At 49.5% G+C, this 26,221-nt stretch overlaps 5 protein-coding genes across 5 annotated transcripts; 3 read left to right on the top strand and 2 right to left on the bottom strand.

Annotated features, from left to right (window-relative positions):
• Nucleotides 1-9,409: 9,409 nt before the first annotated feature.
• CLAFUR5_07119 (uncharacterized protein) lies at nucleotides 9,410-11,448 on the top strand (the record flags this gene model as incomplete). Its single annotated transcript, XM_047906267.1, has 4 exons — nucleotides 9,410-9,532; nucleotides 9,960-10,307; nucleotides 10,374-10,747; nucleotides 10,803-11,448. The coding sequence occupies 4 exons, from the start codon at nucleotides 9,410-9,412 to the stop codon at nucleotides 11,446-11,448; spliced, it is 1,491 nt and encodes a 496-aa protein (XP_047762960.1).
• A 539-nt stretch (nucleotides 11,449-11,987) lies between these two features.
• CLAFUR5_07120 (Derlin-2) lies at nucleotides 11,988-12,784 on the bottom strand (the record flags this gene model as incomplete). The annotated part of the gene is made up of 2 exons (XM_047906268.1): nucleotides 11,988-12,545; nucleotides 12,602-12,784. The coding sequence occupies 2 exons, from the start codon at nucleotides 12,782-12,784 to the stop codon at nucleotides 11,988-11,990; spliced, it is 741 nt and encodes a 246-aa protein (XP_047762902.1).
• A 598-nt stretch (nucleotides 12,785-13,382) lies between these two features.
• Nucleotides 13,383-16,408, top strand: CLAFUR5_07121 (Lysophospholipid acyltransferase; the record flags this gene model as incomplete). Its single annotated transcript, XM_047906269.1, has 6 exons — nucleotides 13,383-13,533; nucleotides 13,586-13,704; nucleotides 13,759-13,972; nucleotides 14,682-14,781; nucleotides 14,830-15,848; nucleotides 15,903-16,408. 6 exons carry the CDS (start codon nucleotides 13,383-13,385, stop codon nucleotides 16,406-16,408), a joined length of 2,109 nt encoding a protein of 702 aa, XP_047762903.1.
• A 168-nt stretch (nucleotides 16,409-16,576) lies between these two features.
• On the bottom strand, nucleotides 16,577-21,186 carry CLAFUR5_07122 (E3 ubiquitin-protein ligase bre1; the record flags this gene model as incomplete). Its single annotated transcript, XM_047906270.1, has 5 exons — nucleotides 16,577-18,150; nucleotides 18,836-18,965; nucleotides 19,028-20,664; nucleotides 20,720-20,936; nucleotides 21,010-21,186. The coding sequence occupies 5 exons, from the start codon at nucleotides 21,184-21,186 to the stop codon at nucleotides 16,577-16,579; spliced, it is 3,735 nt and encodes a 1,244-aa protein (XP_047762904.1).
• Nucleotides 21,187-21,551: 365 nt separating this feature from the next.
• CLAFUR5_07123 (Transcription factor) lies at nucleotides 21,552-23,831 on the top strand (the record flags this gene model as incomplete). Its single annotated transcript, XM_047906271.1, has 1 exon — nucleotides 21,552-23,831. The coding sequence occupies one exon, from the start codon at nucleotides 21,552-21,554 to the stop codon at nucleotides 23,829-23,831; it is 2,280 nt and encodes a 759-aa protein (XP_047762905.1).
• Nucleotides 23,832-26,221: the final 2,390 nt, after the last annotated feature.

Raw genomic sequence — 26,221 nt, forward strand, 5'->3', positions numbered from 1 at the left:
TCTCTTGTCTGAATATAGCGTTATAGGCTACCCGGAAGGCGCGTAGGAACTCTACTTTATCGATATAAGTAATGCGCTAGCGTACTAAGCCTAAGAGCTAAGTACCGTATACCTTCTTTAAAGGCGAATAGCAACCTATATCTAATAGCTAGAGTAAGTACGAGGCGTATAATAGTATATATAGGGCCAAGATCTTGTATTCCTTATATAGATTCTAGAATGCCTTCGAGTTATAGCTCTCGTAGCTATCGATAATAAGTAGTCTCTATACCCTAGTCGTACGAGCTATAGTATACTTCTAGAAATGCTCTAGCTACCGTATACCGAACTTATTATTAGTCTAGCCGTTCTCTATTAGCCCGATTGTCTAGTCTAGACTTAAGTTGCCGTCTTAGTACTAGGTACTAATGTGCTGTTTGTCTATAAGGATGACGTAGGGTAGGAGCGCTATTCCGTCTATATAGATAGTCTTAATCACTATTACCTATTCTCTATTACCCTATTGAACGACCTTCCTCTTTCTACTACGCCTTTCTAAACCCGTAACGACGCTCTAAGACGTAATAACACCTATTATAAACCCTGTCTCGTCGAAGTTGTAGGTGTCCTAGTTAAGGATGCTATACTTCTCCTTTATATTACGTATAAGTAAGAACTACCTCTCGATAACGTCTAGATCTTCTATTAGGGCTCGCTAACGATCGTATCTACGTGTTATACGAACCTTAAGCTTACGATACCGCCTAATAAACCTGTCTGTCTAATTAAGACTAGCGGGCTTAAGACCCTTCTCTTATAGTAATAATTGGCTATTACTTATATACTAGCCTTTAATAGCGGGAAACCTCTAAGATCTAGCTCGAGTATATACTTAAGTATCACCCTCTCTTCTAGCTCTATAAGCTTCTTCGAATTGGGCTCGTAGTCACCCCGAGGAGGTCGTCTATTCAATCGATACCCTAGTATAGTTCGAGACGCGTCGTATACCTTTATAGTAAGTCGATTCGTAATTATCGCGTCGCGTTTCGTAGCCTAGATAGCTAAGGTCAGTTTAGCCTCGTTTAAAGATAATATATGCTATAATAGTAGTTGTATAGCTATATCTATAGAAGTGGTATAGTTCTTAGTAAAAGTGGCCCGCTCGGTAGTATAGCCCGCTCGGTAGTAAAGTACGTTAAGCGTTAGCGACTTGTCTATCGAGCTACTACTAATACTAATAGCCGCCGCCTACGATACGAACAGATTACCGCGATAGAGGGCATCTTTAGCGACGTCCGGACAGTAAGAGCTACGTTTAAGAAGGAGGGCTTCTTACGATATATCGTAAACGTAAGCCGTTATTAACTAAGAAATATAAGGAGGTACGGCGTCGATAGGTAAGGGCTTATATTAAATAGATAGTAGAACAGTAGGCTTAGGTCCTTTAGATAGATAAAGCTTCATTTAGGTGTAGAATATTCGGATAGGTCTATATAATACGTAGGGTAGATAAGGCTTATTACAAACACTATCTTATAGTACGCTTCTATAAGTTCTTAGCCTATATAATATAGGGCTATATCTCTGTAGATAGATCTATAGAAGTCTATATATTCGAGAAGGACTCTATCGACGGTAAGGTGTATCGTAGCCAGATTGTCCCTCTTATCTACACGGCAATTAAGAAGTAGCGAGTGTTAATAGGCTCGTAGGACTATATTGTTATATAAGACAACGCCTTAATCTATAAGGCGAAGGTAACAATGAGTCTATTTAAGGAAAAGGGCCTATACCTTATAGAATAGCTAGCCAATTCACTAGATCTCAACCCTATTGAGAATCTATAGGCTCTTCTTAAGTATAGGGTAGGTGCTCATTTTCCTATAATACGAGATAAGGTAATAGCTACTATTAAGATTGAATAGGCCAAGCTTATACCTAAGGACATATAACGTATATATAAGAGTATACGAGAACGCTACGAGGTAGTAATAGCTAACAATAGAGGATGTCGCGATCCGAGCGTATATATAGGCAACATCCTATTATCAAAACTTAAGGCTACGTACGCTAAGAATTAGGTGACTAATTAGTTACCTATAGCCTCTTTAAGAGCAATACTTGTCTCCTCTAGATAGACATATACAATACACAACCTGCTTTTGAAACACCCTATATAAGCCCGTATAATAACTTCCTACACTTCTAACGTGATAGTTATAAGCCCGATTAGCGCTTACTAACATTCGCTACGACAAGGAAGCCCTAAAGCAGAGTTTGTATCGTTATAGCACTACTGCTATAACTAGTACAGTAGTATCCCCTAGGCCTAGTGAACCCGCGTAGAACTTTCACTAGCCTACAACCTATTTTGTAGTTATAGCTACTACCGAGACGCCGGTAACTACCGGTACCCTACCTTAGGGTACCGTAGTTCTAAAGAGCTATAACTAATAGGACAAGTTTGACCGTTAGCTAGAGCTCTACGTAGAGTCTTTAAATGTCTAGAAGTATATAGATCCTTACTAACTAAGTAACGAGCTAATAGAGCCTACTTACTTAACGTTTAAGGAAATCTAATAAGCGTATACGGTAGGAGACGCTACATTAAGAGATTGTATTAAGCTACGACAAATAGACGTAGACCGAAGGTAACGGATGTACGACATCTTTACTACTACGCGATCAAAGCTCGTTACCTACCTTATCCGTACGACGATAGAGCTAGGGTAAGAGCTAATATACGGCTAGAACACCCTTAGAGCGAGATACTAGGCTCTTAAGGATTAGTATAGTCTAGACGATATGCTACGTAAGCGGTAGCTTACGCTTGAGCTGTCTAGGCTTTAGAAGGCTAGCGTACGTAGAATTAATAACTAGTGCTTAGACTAGTTAGTTTTATAGGCTAAGATACGTAAGTATAACTACGCCGAGTACGACGACCTTAGTAGACACTTCCTACTTACTGTTTAGTAGAAGTAGGCTCTAGCCTACGGTGCTTCTCTATATAACGAGTAGAAGCGTAACAAAATGTTACTATAAAAGCTTACTAAGCGTTACCTCGAATAGATACGCGACACCGTACTAGTAATAACTAACGGTCGATTAGTCTTCGTAACCTTCTCCGGAGAAACCTTAGTAGAAGCAGAGGATAAAACAGCACCTATAGGTGCTAGTTAAAAGGAGGGTGACCGTAGTAGTAGCCGTAGTAATAACCGTAGTAATAGCCGCGGTAATAAGGGTCGTAGTAGTAGCCGCGGCGATAAGAATAAAGACAAGGATAACAATAGGCCAAGCGGCTACTAGAACATCACCGGCGAGCCTAAGGACACCTGTTATAAGGGCCTGTTCTTATACGATATGATTAACCCCGATAAGCGCCTAGTAAAGGATTAGCGCTTAGAGTAGTAGAAGAAGTACTAGAAAAACTTTATTAACTACTACTTAAGCGACGACGGCGAGCGTCTACTTAGCGTATTAAATCGTAACAATCGTAAGGACTAGGAACGTGACAAGGCTATTGCTAATACGAAGAAGGCATTACTAAGCGATAAGGGCTTTGTTGGCCTTACTATTCTTTCTAGCTCAATTAGCAAGTTAAGCGTTAACTTTAGGGATTGCTAGGTATATAATAACTGTTTAGACACTTATATAATCAATTATTATAACTAGGAGGGTATAGAGTTTATTATAGAGCGCCTTACCACCTTAGAAATCTAGGCTAGAACAACTACCTTTCCAATTGTAGCGTTAGGGCGTGTTTATATATTAATAAGGGGCCATTTATTTACCTTGCTAGATGTGGCTTACTACCTAGGCTTTTATATAAACGTCATCTCTTACATACGTATAGAAAGAGCCGGACTCTAGTAGTACGGACGTAGTAATTCAATATAGCATAACGACACTAAATTGATAGACCTATACCGCCCTACTAGTACAATCCCTTTCTTTAAGGTGGTTATACTACCTAAGTCACCTATTATTTACTAATAGCCTATAAAAGAGGGCCTAGTACTACCGAAGGTTACTAAAAAGATACGTAACGCGTACTTTATTAGTACTATTAGTAGGGGTACAAACATCGGCGATGAACCTACTAATAGCGTAGTATCTCTAACTGCTTAAGAGGATAGTAACCGTACCGTTCTCGTAGTTATAAACAGTACTAGGGGTACTTAAGGTGTAGCTACGTCTAGTAGGACCCCTATTAAACACTAAAAGCTCTCTGGCCGCTAGTAGTATCAAATCTTTAGTTATATTAGCGCTGAACGTATCAAGTAGTTACCGCTTAGAGTTAAGGTAGTGATTATTAACGATAGTCTAAGCGCACCCCTTACTACATATTATAGAGTATATAGGCTTAGTAAAGCTTATAAGGTGCACAATCGGTCTTAGCCTATTAGGGTGATGACCCTTTACGGCTATATAGCTATAGACTTAGTAGAATTCACTATCGCCTATAACGGTAATAGGTACCTCGTCTACTTCTACGATCTAGATACCTATAGACACTTCTAGTTCACTATTAAGAACAGGGATTAGCAATCGGTATTAGCTTGCTTTAATAGCCTACTAAGCTTTATCAACTTTATTGGTCGTAGGTTCGTATACTTCTATAGCGACAACGAGCCCGCTATTAGGAAGGTGTTTTGCTTAGTTATTAATAACAACAAGATTAAATAGTACGTAACCGCGGAATACGCGCCTACGTAGGACCTAGTAGAAAGAGCTAGAGCTCTGATCATCACTATAAGCAGAACTATTCGTATCTACGTACGATTGCCGGAAAAGCTTTAGCTAGAATATACTATAGTAGCGGTGTATATCCTCTAGCGATCCCCTATCTAGTCAAAGGGCTAGAAGACCCTATTCGAATTAGTAATAGGACGAATTCCGAACGTAGGTCATATAGTAGTGTATAACTCCCTTATATACGTGTTTATCTATAGACTAGATCAGCCTAGTAAGAGCGAGAAACTCTAAGAGAGAGCGCTTATAGGCTACCTTATAGGATACGACTCTACTAACATCTACCGCGTATAGGACCTATTAAAAGATAGGGTTATACGAGTTAAGGACGTCCTCTTCGATAAGACTACGTTCTATGACCTATTACGCCTAATAGTAGGGTACACGACCCCTATCGAGAACATCGTAATAGCGGAACCGGCTAAAGAGCCTAAACAATACTACGACCTATATGTCGCTTATTACGAGCAAGACATAGTACAGGCCGAGGGGGTAGAAGAATAGGCTTAGTAGCCGCACACCTAATAACCTCGAGACGCCTACTAAAAGCTCCTTAGGCAAGAACTTTACTAGCCGTAACACCGCGAGTTAGTAATATATAACTAAAAAGACCGGCAAATCGAGTACGTAACAGATTACGTGACTTAAGACAATATATAGCAGTTAGTACCTAACACTACTAACTACTACGACACCCTATAGTAGTAGATAATAGATGCCCTTACCGTAGAAGACCGTAAGGAGATTATAGGTAACACGGACCCTAATCGCGAGCTATATCTATTTATATTTATACTACTAGAAGACGCGTTAATATATAACACGTCTAATACACTACTCTTCCCCCTAGAGCTAGAGCTCTATATACTAGAGGAGTCTAACTATGTAGTTATAGAGAATAGAAAGCGCCTACGAACGGCCTACTTCTACTATATACTACACTAGATTATAGTTGCTAATATAATTATCGGCTAGATGTCCGGTATACGACCTAGAATACGCGCCTATCGCGACAAGAGCGATCGAAGCCCTACACGAAGAGGCAATAGCCCTCTAAGGCGTATTAATACTACTACCTCTATATACCGCGATGACCTTCCGCCCGAACCTTCTAACTACCGAGCCGCTATAAAACACCGCTTCTCCTAATAGTGGATCGAAGCTATAGCTAAGGAGTTTACTAAAGCCCTAGTAACAGGCACATTTAGATAGGCAATAAAGGAAGAGAAGGATTAGGATGCTTAGTAAGAGGAGGGACTTTAGCTACTACTACCGCTTAAGTAGGTATATAAATATAAACTAGACGAGCACGGCATACTAAAGAGCTTTAAGGCTAGGCTATATATAAGAGGCGATTTGTAAGGAACATACTTAGATATATACGCCGCTATACTACTAGTAAGTATATTCCGCCTCTACTATACTATAGCCGCGAGCTTCGACCTAGAAGCCGAACAATTCGATGTTATTAACGCCTTCCTAAACTCGGACCTACTATATACTATATATCTATAACCACCTCCTAGAATCGATAGGCCATCCTATAGATACGCCCTTAAGCTAGTCAAGGCCCTCTACGGTCTAAAAGAGTCCCCTTTATTATAGTACAACTCCCTAACCGAGACGCTAGCCTCCCTTAGACTAGTACCCCTATTAGACTCCGAATATATCTACTATAACAACAAGGTTATGTTCTTCTTTTACGTTAACGACCTAGTTATACTCTACTACCGTAAGCATAAGGCCTATACTACTAACATTAAGTAGCGGCTGCTTACTAAGTACGAGATATACGAGCTCGGTGATCTCTCCTAGTTCCTAGAATCAAGGTTACGCGCGATAGAAACAAGCGCTTACTATAGCTCTCTTAAGAAGACTATATTAAGAAGCTAGCCGCCAAATTTAGTATATCTACGAATATACGTAAAACGACAGTACTAGTAGATCAACACCTTAATTAGACCGTTCTAGAGGGTTATTAACCCACCTCTATCGCTATCCTTACGTACTAATAACGTATAGGATCCCTTAACTTCGCCGCTATATATACGCGGCCTAACATCGCCTTTTCCTTATCTATACTATTGTAGTATCTGACTAAGCTAACTAAGACACACCTTAAGCTTATAGATTAGTACTTGCGCTATCTCCTAGAGACCAAGAACCTCCGCCTTATATATAGCGCTAGCAAACACATCACTAGCCTTTATAGCTAACTAGAGCATCTTGGTAGTAACTACGAGTTCTTTAGAGTATCGGACGCGTCCTACGGCATAAATAATGACAGGACTAGCTTAAATAGCTAGGTCTTTATGCTATTCGGTAGACTAGTAGATTATAAGGCATCTAAACAAATCACTATTACTAAGTCCTTAACAGAGGCTAAGCTACTCGGGCTTTCGTAAGCCGCCTTAGAGCTTATATAGTAGGAACGAGTCTTCGCTAAGATATACCTTTAGTTTAATCAGCGCACCTACTTGTACTACGACAACACGTAGACTATCCGCCTTATTAACTAATAAGGGCAAAAGCTTAATACGAAGCTACGCTACGTTAATATCTACTACTACTAGCTCCGATAGCGAGACTAGCGCGGAGACATTAAGATCAAGTATCTTAGTACTAACGACATGCCTATAGACGGGCTGACTAAGCTACTTCTACTACAGAAGCATAAGCACTTCGTTAAGCTACTTAATATAGCTAAGGAAGGCGTAGACCTACGTACCTTAGTGCCCTCTATAGCCGTATTAGGAGGTAACGGGCTAATAGACGTATAAGAAGCCCGTAGTAGCGGCCTTACCTTATCTCGAAACGAACACCGAACGGCTTCATCTTTACGGACACCTCTCTAGAAGCGCTAGTAGGCGCAAAACACGGCCACTAGTAGCTACTAATACTATAGACGACAACGAAGCTAGGGCAAAGTATCTACTATTCACCGGTACGGCCCTAGCACTATCATTAACAGGTGTTTCTCGGACTCCTATTGGCTAATAGCGCAAGGGCGAGAAACACCCCTGTCACTAGTAGCAGCGCACGCGCGCGACAAAAGTAGCGCGTCTAATTAGAAAGCGAGAAACGCCTCCAACTTACTGCTAGCAACAACACTACCACCTTGTCACCACATCATCCGCTACTTTCGCACCTTATACATAGCACACACTTGCCCAAAACAAAAAGGTGTTACCACCCTGAGGTGATGACCTTTAAAAGTGTAGAAAGCAAGGCACCCCGAAGGTGCCTTTTTAACTTTCCGATACCGTTGCTCCGGTGTTACCTATTGGAGCCCCATTACACCTCACATGGTGCAAGCTCTGTCGTAGACAGCCTAGTGCATTGCGCCACTGACTAGTATCTCATACTCCCTAGGGGCAGAGCGAGCTCTCTTACCATTCGCCGGAGCGAAATAACTTGGCACAGAGCAATTATCGGACAATTCAATAAGTTGAGCGGACGACAATATATGTTTAAGCATACGATAGGACTAAGGCTACCCCTGGAATGAACTCAGGACCTCTGATGTTTGCCGGTGGTGAGATGATTGCACACTCAAGTGAAAGTCCGTGCAACGGGACCATCACCTGAGCCATCTCACCGGCAACAGTCACAGATTCTATGCTTTATTATATAGGTAACAATGGCAGCAGTGAAAGTGAGGAATGAGGGAAGGGGTACAAAGCTCACCTCACTCACCTCAGCTCACTTCACTTGAAACAGCTGACTTACCCTCACTGCAGCAGCAGCAACACCGAGGGCCTGACGTCACTGCCATAGGTAGGGGGGGTAGTTATGACAGGGTGCACGCGATCACATGGGAATCAGCTCATTCACTCCAGCGCACGAGCTGAGGGGGTGTGTCGCGATCCGAGCGTGCACATGGGCAACATCCCATCATCAAAACTTGAGGCCACGTACGCTAAGAATCAGGTGACTGATTAGTCACCTGCAGCCTCTTCAAGAGCAACACTTGTCTATTCTAGATAGACACATGCAATACACAACCTGCTTTTGAAACACCCTATATGAGCCCGTACAATAACTTCCCACACTTCTAACGTGATAGAGGACACACCAGGTGGTGAGCTACGCCAAGCAGTGGATACATCCTTCCTAATGAGAAAAGGTGGAAGAACAGGGGTTGTAAAAACTATGCCCAGGACTGTAGCTATGCATAAGCCCGGTAGCGGACTTAGACCCCTTCTCGGCGAAGAACTTCAAAATCTGTATGCAGCGACCTTACACTTAATACGACGACACGGGCAGCGATGTTATAGCTTCGAAACAGAGCTAGCTAGAAAGAGCGACGTCGAAAGGTTGCGCTATATAGTGCACGAAGTGTCGGCGATACGGCGCTATCGATACGGGCGCATACCCTTCGCGCCTCCCCTTGAGACGGTCACCGGCTCTCCAGCACTACATTTTCAGCATGGATTTGCATGGATGTTACATGGAAGACAGTTGTGAAGGTGCTCCTGCTAATGCGCCATGTTCCTGCATGGCACCTCTAGTCTACACGCAGGTCAAGTGCGCTCGCGCATGTGTCAGCGACTCGAATACTGCTGCTCGCAGGCAGACAGTGTAGGATTTTACGCGACAGCATCGACATGTCAAGCCAGGCATCATCGGTCCACTCCTCGAGCGTAGATCAGCACATCTCTGGACTGCCTACCATATCATGCCAACGTCTCTTGCACTCAGCACGGAGGCATGCCCAGGGCCTGAGTCTCTTGCATCTGGCTGCTACGAGTCAGCGCCATGCAGACGGGCATCACTTCCGGACTGCCACCTAAAGCAACTTGCCAATGCGCGATCCGAAGCGTTTCTTATATGGCCTTAAGCATCACGCAAGATGGACGTCCACTGTCGAAGCTGGCTGCGCCAAGCTATTCTACCTGTGAAAAAGCTAGCTTGGACCACCGTTGCTCGATCCGTGAAGTAGTAGAGGCCCAAAGAAGCACCGCATGGCAAGTACAAGATGATTTGGGTTGTCCGTGTTCCACAGAGCTACTGCTGTCAGTCTTGCTTCCACCCTTAAGCTTCGAGCTTCCTCAGCATGTGGTTCTGTCTGGAAGTCCTTATATTGGTGCTCTCATGGACGACCTGGGCTACAGCGCAGAGTTCTGGCAACACGACAAACACAAATCCCGCTCTCGCTCTGCCATCCTGTGTGGTGAGTCAAAGAGTGCGATGTATTGGCGGCAAGTACTCGCTGACTGTAGCAATAGGTGACCTGCGCAGCCGATGTACTTCCCACCTACTCCTGCAAGCCAACCAACATCTGCTTCTGCACGAACGATGATCTTGCTGCCAGCCTCAAAGCATGCCTCGTCAAATCTTGTCAAACCCAAGATCAGTTGAAAGCCCAGAAATTCCGAGCAGACACATGCGGACTGCCAGTACGTGATAAGTCAAGCGTCGTCCGAGGTCTGGTATGGTCCTTGTTCGCTATCGCCACATTCTTCACTATCGCCCGGTTACTGTCAAGGTGGCCTCGACTAAACGGAGCCGGATATCACTGGGATGACTGGACACTTTTCGCATTGTATCCGTTGGCCATTGTCTTGTTGTACGCAGTGAACAAGGACATTGACGCTGGCTACGGAAGAGACATCTGAGAACTGGACATCGAACGGATCGAGGACTTCCTGTTCTGGTTCTACGTATGCCAGCCACTGTACATGGTCGTGATCTTCTTGTCCAAGATCTCACTACTACTTCTATACTTGCGCACCTGGCCGGGTGACAGATTCGCACCATTTCGCATCACGAACTGGGCCATGATTGGAGCAATTTCTGCTGCCATGATCGCATTCGTGATAGCGAGCATCTTCCAGTGCACACCAATCCGTGTGGCCTGGAGTATTGCTGCACCTCTAGCCGTTGAAATGTGCACGGACCGTGTAGCACAGGTGCTGGCAGCAGCTGGCCTCAACATCGTGTTCGATGTCGTTGTCATTGCCCTGCCATTCCCGAAGCTGATCAGGCTTGACATCTCGTGGCCAAGAAAGATCGGGTACGTTTCAAGATGACATGCTCGAAGTGCATTCACTGACCTTGCTGGAAACTAGGCTTCTCTTCACCTTTTCGATAGGATCACTCGTCACCATATGCTCCATCATCCGCATCACATACATGTCGAAATTCGGCGAATCAGAGAACCCAACGTGGGACTACACCTATATCGGAATCTGGTTCATCGTCGAAGTATATTGCTCGATTGCTTGCGCCTGTATGCCCGCAACCGCCGGCCTCGTCGAACGATGCATCAGCAAGTTTGTCCGTCGCGACGCCACCGAACCGGATTTCGAGACCAACCTATCAAGTATGTCAAGATCGAAAAGTCCTTTTGATCCAGAGATGCAACGCAGCATTCGACTTGGCGCCACATCACCGGGCTCGCAGTCAATGAGCGACTACATCGAGAGACGAGACAAGGTCCTTCGAGTTCGTGAGAACAGAATCATCTCGCTGAGTGGTGAACTCTCAACCATCAAGACGATGCAAGCTCTGCATAGGAGAGAGACTGAAGTGTCCTCGGAGGTACTAAAAGGAGGTAGTGGGAGTACTGTGTACGCGGGTCCCAACAATGGTATCAAGTTGGAAGTAAGTCATTGGAGCGTGGCTGACCCTATCGTGGCAAGGCTTGGATACCAGGATCGATTTGGGAATGCAAGGCGTATCGAGCTGCTTGGGCGGGCTACACCCGGGTCATAATGGTGGCGAGAAATTGTATAGTATCAGCGCGCACAAGTATGCCTCTTCGCCTCACAAGTAAGGCGAGACTCCATCTCAGCTCGCTTGACAATACGTTCCACAGCAAATCATGTCATCAAGAGGCGCTCAGCCTGCGTCGCTAGCAGCGGGCCGGTCGCTGGCTGATGACTCTGCTTGATCAGCAGCGCTATGTCTCCGAACAGACCTTTCGAGGTTTGCCAGCGGGACGCGCTAACAGCAGCACGCCGCGCGCTGCGTGTTCGACGCTTTCAGGGTGATGGTCTCGGAGGTCGTGGTCTGGTACATAAGGCTTGTGTGCCATATTCATGCCCACTGGGCATTCCCCTCAACTCATTCCCTTCACCTTATCACCCGCACCAGTCGGTCGATGGAGCCAACGTGTTATGGACCTGCAGTGGAACGTCGTGAGTCCGCAATACCGCCGGTCGCGTCTTCGACATCGGGACACTTGAACACATGCTCTGCCAGACCGAAAATGTCATAACTTCATTCTAACGATGGGTATCTCAATAATGCAACTACCTGACCTCAGGCACCACCGGTGCAGCAACATCCCTATTGATCGCTGCTGCATGCACATCCGTCTCTGGCGGCGGTAGGTTGTTCCTCTCAAACAGACTGCACCACCACTGCGGCGGGTCCAACGGCCTGTGCCCTCCGTGAGCCGTTGGGTAGATGTCGTTGAAGAAGTACCATATGTGTCCAACCACAATGCCACACAGTTCATCCTTAGGCCAGTGTCCATGCAGTACCACGTTGAAAGCCACCAACACCCACGGCAACCACGGTGCCTTGAACGTGAGCAGTCCCAGAAAGCTCAGCCTCGTGTCTGGGTTCCTCCTCGACCAGATGTACACCAGTGTACTGCTAAGTGTTGTGCCGAGGAACATCTGACTGAAGAGTGGCGCGATCGTGAGGAGTGTTACGGAGGTGTAGGCTAAGAGCCAGCTGAAGTGCGCCACGGATGCTGCTGACTCTTCGAGCATTCGTGCATATCGTTGGATGAAGAAGATGTGAAAGAGGAGGTTTAGCGATAAGGGTCCAAAGTATATGAACGTCGTTATGAGTCGCCAGAACTTACAAGAGCGTCAGCAATGCATAGCGGTGGTTGTTGGCAAGCACGTGTCCATACCTGCTGTTTGTGAAAGACAGCTCGGAAGCTGTAGAAGAGCTGGAATGGTGTGAGGATCTGGCATTGCACCAGGACGCCTGTGACGACTGTTGCTGTGGTCCACCATCGCGTGCACACGGGCATCTCGAAGAACCATTGCTCCAGCGGTACAGCGCCTCCTTCTCCACCTAGTACTGCAGCCATGTCGGGTGGTCGTTCCTTGCGTCGCACGCCCAGGTGGTGGTGTGGCGTGTTTTGTAGTGATGGCGATGTTGTTGCTCGTTTGATCTAGTAGTAATGCGGCATTGCTTTGTACGCGCTTGTGTTGTACGTGGAAAGGTGGAAAGTGTTTCTTAGGATGTCGATAGCTGGCCTCACTCCAAACAAAGGTGACGCCTTATCGGGGCAGGCGGGACCGCGGCACGCACGTGCCTTGGTGGGCGCTACTGCTGCCCTGTGCCGGCTGCCGCACAGCCCTAGTGCGATGTCGTTCACTCTCATGTCACATGTGGCTGGGAAGTATGCAACCACCAAAACACTCGAACAATTGGGAGGCTGGTCGAGTTTACCATATCGCGACACCTCCCTGCCCCTCTCCGAATATTATGCGATATTCTACAACATCCCATTGCCAAACAAAATTCGGCATCACACTTGCCCGCACTGAATCCGTGCTCGTCGCGCTTCCCGAAGACGCGTCCCTCGGTCGCATTGTCCACACGACACGAAAGAGAGATCGCAGCGGTCGAGGAAGAGTTGCGCAACCGAGCGCGCCGAGTAGAGCTGCATCACGCGACACTATATGCCACCGAAAACAATGGCCAAAACTACGGCGCGTTCAAGTTTGGGTGGAAAGTCGGCACCAGGCACACCAGGAACACCGCGAGGCGCGGGAGGAGGCAGAGGAGGAAGAGGATCGCGAGGTGGTAGAAAGAGTACTGGTTCGACAAGAAGTGAGCGCACATGGTCCATCCTTGTGCGCGAACACCTGCTAACGGCATTCAGATGATGGTACTGAACGCAAAAAGCGAAGATATAGGCCGGGCACCAAGGCTTTGAAGGAAATCAGACAATACCAGAAATCGACAGATCTTCTGCTGTTGAAGCTACCGTTCTCGCGATTGGTACGGCATCAGGGTATACCTAAGCGACGACTTTTGTGCTAACGATACCTGCAGGTACGAGAGATCTCGCTAAACATGGCTCCTGTAAGCGCAGGCGTGACGCGATGGCAGTCCCAGGCCATCCAAGCTCTGCAAGAGGCCGCAGAGGCTTTTTTGATCCACTTGTTCGAGGACTCGAATCTATGCGCCATTCATGCGAAGCGTGTAACGATCATGCAGAAGGATATCCAGCTTGCCAGAAGAATCCGCGGCGCCTGGGGCGGCCTTGGTTGATCGCAGACTCCCAGCAATGACTTTGCAGGGTGTAAGAATGGGAGGAAATCACTGCTTATTAGCGAAGGTGTCTGGCGCTGTGTGGTTGAGCATTGCATTGTTCGCGATACTGTTTGGGAAGCTGAAAGGAAGCTGTCGCAAATTATCGTCGAGGCGACGAGCGCGAGCACGTTTGAGTTGCATCTTGGAATCCATGAGCATACATGTAGCATGTATTACTGTATTACTGTTTCCCCATACTTCAGTAATTCCAGGTTGTCCATCGTTATCGGCTTCGAAGCCCACATCACGCGAACGTGACACGCTCTTCTTGGCATCGCATGACGTGGGTCCTGCAGCTCCAAGTTGCATTTCACCCTGCGCTGCTCATGCGACTCTTTGTTCTTTATGATCCTGATACATGTTCTTGAGAGCTCACTAAACATTGCTCCTCCGAACACTCTTCCTTCGTTGACCTGGGATATGGCGTGATGAGCAACATCTCATGGTAGCAAAAGAAATCTTTACCGCCAAGGCGACGGACTACAACAAATATGTTGCCGTATATCAATATTCGTAAGAGACCCCGGCAGGGAAGAGATTGGAATGGTCTAACGTCTTGACAGCGTTTGAGTATGCCGCAGGCAAGCTTGGAGCATCGACAGACGAATGCAAGTGCTCCCCCAAATTACGAACACACAACATCCGTTGACCCGCGATTGCAGTCAAGCTCATATCGTCCTTCCTGATATCGTACCCTCTGGCGGCAGTACTAAAGCGCCTACCTGATGACAAGCCATATATAAAGAATGCCTTCAACATAAGGTTAGTGATTTACCAGCTTGATGAGACATCCTTCGCTGACCCGCACAGTGTTGCTCTTTTCTACCTGGTTGGACTGTTCGACCTGTGGGGCGGCCTGGTAGTCGTCTTATTCGATGCTGTCGGAGCGTATCTCATCGCGGCAAAGATTGAGGGCCCCTACATGCCATGGATCGGCTTCGTCTTCCTGATGGGCCACATGTCGGTCAGCCACATCTACCGAATGATCGAGGACAATCCGAGTTCTGTCGACATTACCGGAGCACAGATGGTTATGGTCATGAAGCTGTCTGCTTTCTGCTGGAACGTGTGGGACGGCAAACAGCCAGATGCCGAACTGAACGACACGCAAAAGGAGCGTGCTATCAGAAAATTGCCAGGTCTACTCGACTATGCCGGCTTTGTGGCCTTCTTCCCATCGATCATGGTCGGACCTGCCTTCGACTACGTCGATTATGAGCGTTGGCTCAACACTAGTATGTTCGACCTTCCTCCTGGAACCGATCCGATGAAGGCACCTCCCACGCGCAAGAAGCGCAAGATCCCGCGAAGCGCTACCCCAGCCATGTTGAAGATGGTCACTGGTCTCGTCTGGATTGGCGCTTTTTTGCAGCTCTCTGCCTACCACGGCCCACATGTTGTGTTTGGTGACCAATACAGAGACATGAACTTCTTCTGGCGTGTTTACCACCTGCACATGCTCAGCTTCGTGCAGCGCATGAAGTACTACGGAGTCTGGACTTTGACGGAAGGGTCCTGTATTCTCGCTGGCATTGGTTACAAAGGCATCAACCCAAAGACTGGCAAGCCTGACTGGAGCCGCCTCACGAACATCAAACCACTAGGAGTAGAACTGGCACAGAACAGCCACGCCTACCTCGGCAACTGGAACATCAACACGAATCACTGGCTCAGAAACTACATGTTCCTCCGTGTCACACCGAAAGGCAAGAAACCCGGCTTCCGCGCAAGTATGGCCACGTTCGTTACTAGCGCCTTCTGGCACGGCTTTGCTCCAGGCTACTACATGGCCTTCGTGCTCGCGAGTTTCATTCAGAACGTAGCCAAGAGTAAGCAACTAATTCCATCCACCCACCTTACGACCCCTACTAACTACTTCTCAGATTCTCGCCGCCTCCTCCGCCCTCTCTTCATGACTCCAGACGGCACCAACCCCACTTCTTCCAAACGCTACTACGACTTCTTCACCTGGCTTGTGACCCAACTAATCTTCTCCTTCACCACCGCGCCCTTCATCCTCCTCACACTCCACGACAGCACCTTGGTCTGGGCACGCGTGTACTTCTACGGAATCGCTGCCGTCCTCAGCACCAACCTCCTGCTCCTCACGCCAGCAAAGGCATGGCTGCAGAAGAAGGTTCGCGCTCGGACAAACACCAGACCGGATCTGAAGCGTCACGAGAGTAACGAGAGTATGCAAGGTGCGACACTGGGAGTGCCCAGTGATCCGGGTCGTGCGTATGATGAGATGGTAGAGGAGATCATCGAGGAGGTGAGGAAGAGGAAGGGAAGTGCCGTGCTTCCAGATCGGGAGGAGCTGAGGAAGAGGGTAGAGGAGACGTTGCAAATGAAGTTGAATGGTGGTGGGGATGGGGAAAGGGGGCAGTAGGCCGTGGAGGCGTGAAGTAGGGGCACACATGCATCCTACGGGTGACTGTTGATGGTGATCTAACATCTATGCATCGACCTAGAACCCAAGCAAAGTTGACCATTACAAACAGAACGCTTCAGCTTCCAACAATATCTCCCTCACCCACCCACACTTCATCACTTTCCATTATCCACAAACAGTCCAATCCATCACACTGCCCTGGGAAGAAACCGACGTCTCCCTCGACCACATCATCCCACTTAGTTGCTCCTCACCCTGCTTCACCTTCTTCCCCCTTTCACGCAGTCTACGCATGACCGCACCCAGCACATCCCTGCCGCCTTCACTCTCACTTACAACCCGACTCAACTTCCGTTTCGCCGGTACAGCAGCCAGACGATTCACTCGCATCTCTATGTGAGGGTACGACTCTGGCTTTGCTGTGCCTTTCTTGGCAGATGGCGGCTCGTGGTAGACGACACTGCTCCCAGAAGTGCTGCGGGAAGTCGGAGGTGTGTACTCTGTTGAGGAAGAAGATACTTGACGCCGTTGCTGAATGGAGAGCTGTGAAGAGAGCGCAGCTTTGGCGACGCTTAGCTCGAATTCCAGTCTCGTGATCTCTTCCTGTTGAGTCTTGCAGACTGCCAGGACTTCTTTGGCCGCTTCATCGACACGGCGGTTCTGGGATTGGAGGGTTGAGTTCTGGTTCAGGAGATCCCTTACGTAGGCTTCGTGTTGCGTTTCGTGGACTTTGTATTTGGTGATTAGTTGTGCCTTTTCGTTGTTGAGACGGGTAATGGCTGCTCTATACTCCAGTCCCCGGCCTTGAGCCTTCTTTGACAGGTCGACAAGGTTGGTGTTCTCCGCCTTGAGGCTGTCCACGGTCGTCCGTTGATCGAGGATTTGTTGCATGGCGCGCTGGAGAGTGTCTTTCAAAGACACGTTCTCGCTCGAAAGCGCTTGCGTCTGCTTGTGCATTTCTGCCAGAGTGGTTCCATGCAACGGTTTCGTTGAGGAGTCGGCGAGCCTAGCGTTCTCCGCCTTGAGGCGGTCTATCGTGGTCTCATACTCGTTGAGCTGTCGAGTCGCTTGCTCTACGGAGTACTTGAGCGAGGTGTTCTCATTCAGAAGCCTTTGCTTTTGCGTGGCCCAGTGTCCACTGACCCCACTGCCAAAGACCGCTTTCGCTTCAGACTGTCGCAACCAATCCTCAATCTGGGCCTTCTCCTTCTGTACCTCAGCAAGCTTGATAGTGAGCTCAGCCAGTCGCTTCTGGTCAATCGCATGCTGCCGCTGAAATGACGCGAGCCGCTGATCAAAATGCTTCGTCAAATCCCCCTCAAGTGCCTGCAACGCCTCCCACTGCCGATTCGTATACCACTCATCCATTGCCCTCATCCGCTCTTGCCTCCTCAACATCTTCTCCATGTCGTCTCCTGGGTACGTCGGCTCGAAAGGCTGTATCAGAGGGCACGAAGGGGCTCGCGCGGATACGAACTGCGGCGGTACGGCGCTCGACGTCAACGTGATCTCGCTGGTATCCTGTGATAACATTGCAACATCTCTAGCATCCGTCCTACGGTACAATCCAACATCCGCGAGCTCTCCAAGTCCTGGTAATGCATGACCCTGCTGTTGAAGGTGCTTTCCTAGCATGTACATCCTGACTAGCAAGTCGTTGATATCTGTTGGCGTTGGGTAAGTAGGTGGCCAGCATCGTTGTAGCGCTTTGAATTCGTCGTTGATGAAGAGTTGCATTTCTTGTGATGGGTAAGTACGTGACTGCTTTGAACGAGATGGATGACCTACTAATTGCCGCCCGGAATGAAAATTGTATCGTGTTTGATGCCGTGTGACGTGTGTGAGTACGTTGTAGTGAGCGTGGTCGCGTTGGAGGGACGATGTGCAGTAACAGCGAACGCATAGACAGTAGGTGCGAAGTGGTAAGTGCGTGTGAAAACCGCATGATAGGAAGGAGTTGGTATCGTAGCTGTCTCCGAATTTGGTATCTTCGTGTTGTTCCTTCCTTATTCAAACCTCCCCAAACGTTATGCATCGTCTATTCATACAACGGTCGGCTGCCTTCTCGGGACCGGCCTGAGAGATGAACTAGAGCGGCGTTTCAAACTGCTCTCCTTCGATGCAGTGAACCCCTTCTGTATCTCCAGACCCCCTTCACTCTCCTCTCCACGGGTTCAACATCAGGCGTTTCCTGCCGACTTGCGTGGTCGTCACACCACCGCGACCGATCTTGGGAACGGCTGCACGGCACCTTGTCTCTCATGGCGTGCAGTGAAGTTGACGGAGTTGAGTCGGGGGATCGAGGGCACGTGCTGTGCCCGCGGAGCGCATCTTCGACAAAATGCTGGCGGGTTATCGCGTCGTCCCGCATTTGGTTTCACGTCAACACACACGCCATGTGGTCGCCGTTACCGAAGGCCTTACCACAGGTCGGGCACTTTCTGGAGCGGTTCTGGATCAGATCCGTAATGCAGCTCTTGCAAAAAACGTGGCCGCAAAGCTTCAGTACCGTATTCCGAATGTTGGCATTGCAGACCGGGCAGATGGCAAGGTTCTGATTCGAGTTAGTAAGGGCGCTGTTACTGTGTTTCGTCTCTTATGCTGCTCTTGACTTACCCTCCATTGGTCTCCGCTTGTTGAACTGACTGTTGCTCGGGTCTTTTTCAACGTGTCGTACTGTTTCTTTATGTCGTCCAACCGTGCCTTGCACTTCTCCAAATCTTCTTCGGCTTGTCGCTTGGCCTTCGCAGTTCCCAGAGTTTCCTTGTCTTTCGCGCCAATCAACGCCTTAAGCTCATCAACGTTATTCTTCAAGCCTTCGGCGGAAGTGTTCGCCTCCTTGAGCTTCTGCTCGGCGATGCGATGTTGCGACTCGATCCTGTTCAAGCTGTCCTTAGCATCGGCGACTTGTCGTTCGAGGTTGATGCAAAGCTCTTTCGTCTTGGTCTCTCCATCTTTGAGCTGCGAGACAATCTCGCTGGACCGCGAGCTCTGGTTCTTCAAAGTGCGAAGCTCTGTCTCGCGCATGTCTTTGGCCTTCATTGCCGCGAAATATTTCTGGTCTGCCTTTGCCTTTTCTGCAGTCAGGCGAGCAACCTGCTCTTCCCAAGTGGCAACCTCGTCGATCTTCTTCGATGCCAGAGCTTGTGTCTTCTTCCAGGCGGCTTCCATAGACGGCAATTCATTGCTCAGCAGCTGATATTGAGTATGCAAAGCTCGCAGCTTGGCCTTCACCGCATTGGCATCCAGATCGTCCAGGTCGCCCAGCGCGACTTCTGCGTCACCGACCTGCACTTCCAACCGCTTGACGTGCGATTCGAGAGCAGCTATCCTTTGGTCCTTGGCTTCAGCCAGCTCTTGCGCCAGCACGATGAAAGTCTTCGGAGTCTCCTCGGAAGCTTTCAGAATCGACATTTCAGAGCTCAGCTGATCTCTTGTGTGCCGGACTCGTGCAAGATCTGTTTCGGCCCTCGCATTTGCTGCCTCAATATCGCTGGTCTGGTTTCGAGCCTCATCGTCCATTTGGTTCCGGTATGCGGCACGCTCGGATTGGTATTTTTGCGCCTCTTCTCGGAGCTGTACGTTAGTAGCTTCGAGGTCGTTGACACGCTTGATGACATCCTCATACTGCGACTTCAAAGTCTTGAACAATGAAGTCTCGGCGTAGTCGTCCTCCGAAAGGCTGGCCAGCTTCGTCCTTGCAGCACTCAATTCGTTGGTCAATCTCTCGTTCTCGACCTCGATCTCATCTAGCTGTGCTTTCTGCTTCTCGGCGGCAGCAATGGCCTCCTTGCGTTGAGCCTCGGCCTCAGCGCTTGCAACGCCATTTTCGAGCTCTCCGTTGGTGTCGGAATGTTCCTTCTTAGGAGTCGCGCCGGACTTGGAAGTTGTGGGAGTAGTGGCATCACCGTTCCCGCCCATGATGGCTTGCCTCTCGAGCTTCAGAACCTGTGAGCTCTTTGCACGATCCAGCTTCCTCTCCGCAGTCAAGTACCGCATCGTGGCAATCTCTAGGCGCTCAGCGGACAAGTTCTTCTCGTCGATGGCCTGCCGGAGCTCGACGACATGTTCCTTCTCCTTGGCGAGCACCTCATTAAGCTGGCCCTTTAGACTCTCTACATCTGGCGAAGCTGAAGGCACGCGGCCGAAAAGATCCGCAATGGCAGACTTTATCCCATCTGACCGAACTTTCAGGTGGTCCGAGAAAGTATCATTATCCTCAAACAATAGCGCCGATTTATACAGCTCTTCTCCTAGTTCATGTCTTCAGCATATGTATTTTTCACGTGATGTGGAGGGCTTGCATACCGGTCCAGGAAGTAGCGTTGGGAGGCGGAGTGGGCAGTTTGTCACCAGCAAGGACGCGGACTTCGTCGAGAAGCTGGGCGAACCAGGCGTCGATGATGCGCAGATGCTCATTATGGCGTCTCGTCTTCTTTTGCAGTTCTGACAGCTGATCTTCCGCATCTTTCTTCTGCCGGCGGTACTCTTTCATCTGCCGCAGGATGGCATCCTTTTGGAAGTCCTGTAGCAGGCGGTATGTCAGTCTCGACTTCACGCGTGTATGATGCCCGTCGGAATGTGGTAGAGATACACACCTCGACGTCCTTTTCCTTGTCCTCGGCCATGCGCATCGTGCTGCCGTTCTCATCCTTGAGGCGCTTACGACTGGGCGCCAAGTCGTCGACATCATTGACGAGCGAGCGCTTGCGGTCTTCCATCTCGATAGTGTGGAGAGATGGGAGCGCAGGCAGATGGGCCTGGGTGGCGGTCATTTGAGGGATGAGGCTGCACTCTGCCGCGCCTTCTGCGCCCGCTCACGGCCCCAGGGTCGCTTATGTTGATGGCCGCATGGGTACAAATGGGGCGAAAATGCCGTGGTGTGGTGGGCGGTGGTGATGCTGGACGCGGGTGTGGTCGTGTGAGATGTTTGGTGGCAGTCGAGTCCTCGTGTGAGAGAAAGGAGATTACAGAATCGACTTCGCGGCAACCCTCGCTTGACTCCGCGCTAGCCTCTTGCCTCGACCAAAGCGTGCACATCCCGCCATTCCCACCTTCCAGTTCACGACCAACACTGCATTGCTCATGCACATCCGATAACACGACGAGAGGCAGCCCGTGTGTGCCATACTAACCCGGCATGGCACCGATCCTGGTGTCGTCTGCCGCACCGGGCAAGAAGGCGGCACCAAAAGCTGCTGCGCGTCGACGACCAGCCGCAGCAGCACCCGGCGTTGTATCGACTCCAGCACCATCCGCCCAGCAGACGACCCCGAGTGTCGCGCCGTCCAGTCCTCCTCCTGCACAGCCGTCGATCGTCCAGCAGCCCACTTCGCAAGAAGAACAGCAAGCGCATCCTCCATCTGTACAGCAGGCGCAATCACAGCAGAAGCCAGAATCGACACCAGCATCGACCGAACCTGTGCGCCAACCGTCTCCCCAGGCAGAGCAGGTGCGAGTCGAGCCACCCACAGGGCAGCATGCGCCAATAGTACAGATCACGCCTCTGCCTACAAAGGACGCAACGTCTGAACCAATAGCCGAGACCACGAGTACCGCAGCATCTTCGGCCGCACAGCCTATCGCGCTGCCAAGTCAACTTTCACAGGTCCTGCCGAACAGCTTGGCCGCTTCCCAGCAACAAACGCCAGAGACACCTAGTGAGGCGAGAGAAGAGCCAGCGTTGTCCTTTGCCGAGCAAGCACTTGGACCACTGCTACAGCCGATACCGGGCCAGACTGAAAACGCCTCGCCAGTGTCGCAGCTGCCGACAGACGAGAGTAATGGCAATGCTGCAAATGTCACCAAGTCCACAGCGAAGACTGGACGCGGCACGAAGAGGGCGAGGGCAGCGGAAGAGGGATCAGCTGGCACAACAGAGCCGCGGAAAGCGCCAAAGCGAAGCACGGCTCGGAGCAATGCCAGAGTACAAGCTGTTGTTCAAGGCGAGGATCAGGTGGGCGAAGAGAACAGTGTGACAGCCGGACCGGACGAGACGAATGGAGAAGCAGCAACAAGTGCTGAACCTGGACCTGCAAAGAAACGCCGTGCAACGACTAAGAAGACCACGACCACTCAGCGAAAGGGCAAACCCAACGCGAAGAGTGCCGAGACCATCACCAACTCCGATGATGAAGGAGCAAGCGCTACTGTCCCGGAACAGGAAATGCAGATAGACCCAGCACTGACTGGAGAGGTCGCAGCACCAACTACTACGGCGCCGAAGCCGAAGAAAGCTGCGAAGCCACGTAAAGCCCGGATACCACGAAAGAAGGTGCAGATATCTGCTCAAGACAGCGCGGAACCAGTAGCAACCCAGAACGCGGACACCGAAATGGACGTCGATGCGCAAGATGTACTGCAACAAGATGGAGAGGACGACAGCTCAGATCTCGAAAATCATGTCATTGATCCTGATACCGTTTCGATGTGGGACATTAGTCATGATACCAGACACGGCAAACGATCGGAGCGAGGAAAGGCCATGGCAGCGATTGATTGGGAAAAGGTCAAGAAGGAAAGAAAAGCAGCAGCCCAGGCAATTGTAGATGGGCTACAACCAAAAGCAAAAGATACTGCCGCCCAACCTGCTGAGGATGTTGTGCCAACGACCGAGGGCGCTGAAGAAGCAGACGGTACTCCTGCTGAAGAAGCTCCGGACCAAGACGCTGAGCCATCAGAACAGCCTGCCACCGAAACCGCAGATCCAAATGCTGAGATGAGCGATGACGATGATGGTCTGCACTTCATTATGGATGAAAATGGCGACATCATACTCGACCCAGACAAAACTACCACGATCGACAACACACAAGCCGCTCGAGACGCGGCAGCCAACGTTGAAGATGCTCAAGTCGTCGACGATCTAACAATGTTGAACAACCGCACAACGTGGATCAATGAGAACCGCCGCGACCCGATCGATCGTGTGCCCTTGTGGAAGTGGAAGAGCGACCCCTGGTCTGAGGATGAAACCGACCGCTTTTACGATCAGCTTCGCATGTTCGGCACAGACTTTTTCATCATCAGCAAGATGTTTCCTGGAAAGAATCGACGCATGATCAAGGCGAAATTCACACGCGAAGAGAAGCTTGACCCTGCTCGCATTGATGCCGCACTGACCGGTACATCCATGCAGAAATGGAGTCTAGAGCACTACGCACGCGAGACGGGCATACCCGTTGCGCAATATACTCAGTTCCAGACCTTGGAACATACGATGAGCATAATCAATGAAGAGACCCAGAAAAAGCATGAAATTCAGGCTGCCGAGGACGAGCGCAAAGCAGCCGAGCGTGAACGAGAAGAGAAAGAAAAGGCGGCCGCTGATAAAGAGAAGCGCAAGTCTGCCAAGAAAGCAAAGAGGACGAGGCAGAAAGCTGCTGCTGCTGGCACTCTCGGTGGCGGACCAGACGACTGAGAGACTGAGCAAGGGATGAGCAATCATGCATTTGCAGACAAATCGTGCCAGGACTTGGCAATCGATCGCATGAGACCAAAAACATTGACAGGCTGCCAAGGCAGTGGCTGTTGCAACGTCATCGATACAATCACATGTCCCGTGCGGCCATAGAAGAGTGAGTGAGGCGTCTGGGTTTGACACGCCACTGCCGCTATGTCGACGAGAACCAGACAGCCTTGGCGATGCGATTGGCGACACCGCGACACGTGCTTGTGCGCAAATCACTGAAGCATTGATACTGTTTCTGGACTTGGATCATTGAAAATCAGGAACAGCGATCGATGACCCTCAATGGACAACACGGACCAAAGCTTGGACTGACTTAGCGATCGCATGTGGCGTATAAGACATGTCCCTCTTCCACGTGCTGCTCCGGCTTGGCTGTCTAGGTAGGCATCATAGCAGGTATGCACTACTCTCCTAAGATCTGGTACAGTCTCACTGTTTATGGTCAACTTGTTACTGAATGACATATCACATTGCTTGGCGCGAGCAGGCTGACGGTTACAGCGGCAGTGCCGGCCGTACTGTAAAAAGAGCAAGTGGTCTGAGCCAGTCTCAGACTTTCATTCTTTTCCTGTCCGTATCGAAGACACTATTCAACTTCAGGGCAGAAGCTAGGCCTTGGGTCACTGCGTGAAGGCTATATAGGTAGGACTGCTCGACGGAAATGGTGTGCCTCATCGTACAACAATCTCGATAACATTCTCTCATCGACTGCTGGCCAGTCTTCAAGTCTACAAGATTCTAATCATCATTCTATTCTTATTGCTTGCTTCAACTGCACATTCAGCCTACTTCCCTTTCCCAACGACTATCGACTGATGCCACACACACGCGATCCAAGCGGCACTCGCCGAGAAGTGGCACCAACCACATTCACGAACAAGAATCCCCTGGGCTTTGGGGATCGTAGTAATGAGGAACTCATGGAAGCGTCCAGAACAGGTCTCGAGCCCAGCGCCCCTCCACGTGGACTCAACTCTCCAACCCAAGCGCTACCTACTCCTGTCGCATCGACATGGACACAGCAGCTCAAATATGGTGGCGGCAATAACGACGACGCAGATCTTCGCCCAAACCCACTGGGCCCCAAACCACTACCACTACCAATGCCTCCAGTGACCATGCCCTCTGCAGGCTCGCTATCACCGCCATCATCACCACCCTGGACTGTGATCGAAAAGCCAGTACGCAGGCGCGGTCATCTATGGGAGACAGTACAACACGTCACGCACAGCGTGCAGTGCTCATTCCACTCAAGCCGCTTCCGACTTTGGGATTGGTCATGGAAATGCAAGGGCTGCGAGCATCACGCTTGCAATCCGTGCAAGACTCAGGAGGGAGGCGCGATTTGTCCGGGACTTAGAAGAGAGCGAACGGATTGAGAGGCGAGAACGGGGAGACAGTGCTGATGCTGGAGTCGCCAGGGGGGGGGGGAGATGGGCAGAGGCTTGGGCTGAGGAGAGCATCTTGCACATAACGCCATGATTGAGACTGGCAATGTTTACAACGGATGGAGGGGCTTGAGGTGATGCTGGTCGAAGTGGAGGGAGATGTGTTGTAGATGTCGTTGGCCAATTGTATATACATTTCAATCAAGGCTGGCTGGTCCAGCTTGTGATGATGGGCACCGTCTCTTGCTTCGGTTCTACGACGACAGCTCCGATAGTCCTCACACTAGATCTTGCGGTCAGTATGACTCTAGAAGTTCCCGTGACAAGTGCGCATGTTCTTTGCTCCAGCAATAGAGTCTGAAGTCTGAGCACAGTCATACAATAAAACCCTCGAGACGGTTCAAGAACAAGGTAAGTCTAAGCGCTGGCTGTGGATCATGCCAGTGAGCTGTACCTGTACGCCAAAACTGCTGGCGTGGAGTACTTGCAAGGACCGTGGCAACATCTCCAGGATCACTGCAACTAGTCAATGAGATCAGAGACAAAGATGTGTTCTGGCCAAAGTAGTGCAGTGTGATGTTCAGGGGTCAATAGAGGAGCGGTCTGTAGAGTCACACTTTGCGGTATCTATCGTCGATTGCCGACTCCACGACCAACAAGCAAGATCAATACTTTATTCCTGATTACATTACTACGATCCTTCGTGACACATTCATTCGTAATTTCATGATGCAATAAAGTACTACCACCTCCCCCTCCTCTGACCCCGTCTGCTGAACGAAGTGAACCCTCCTCCGCAACACTTCCCTGTCACCTTCACACTCGTTTGCGGAGACAACCCCGCTACCGAACAGCTGCGAGCTTGCCACGTCGCAGAATCTCACGCTGCATGTCTTACAACGTGCAGAAGAGTTCTGGTAGGCAGCAATCGTTGTCGTCGGCAAGTTTTCA

The sequence above is a fragment of the Fulvia fulva genome, chromosome 6 (assembly GCF_020509005.1).
Source record: "Fulvia fulva chromosome 6, complete sequence".
Taxonomy (NCBI): Eukaryota; Fungi; Ascomycota; class Dothideomycetes; order Mycosphaerellales; family Mycosphaerellaceae; genus Fulvia; species Fulvia fulva.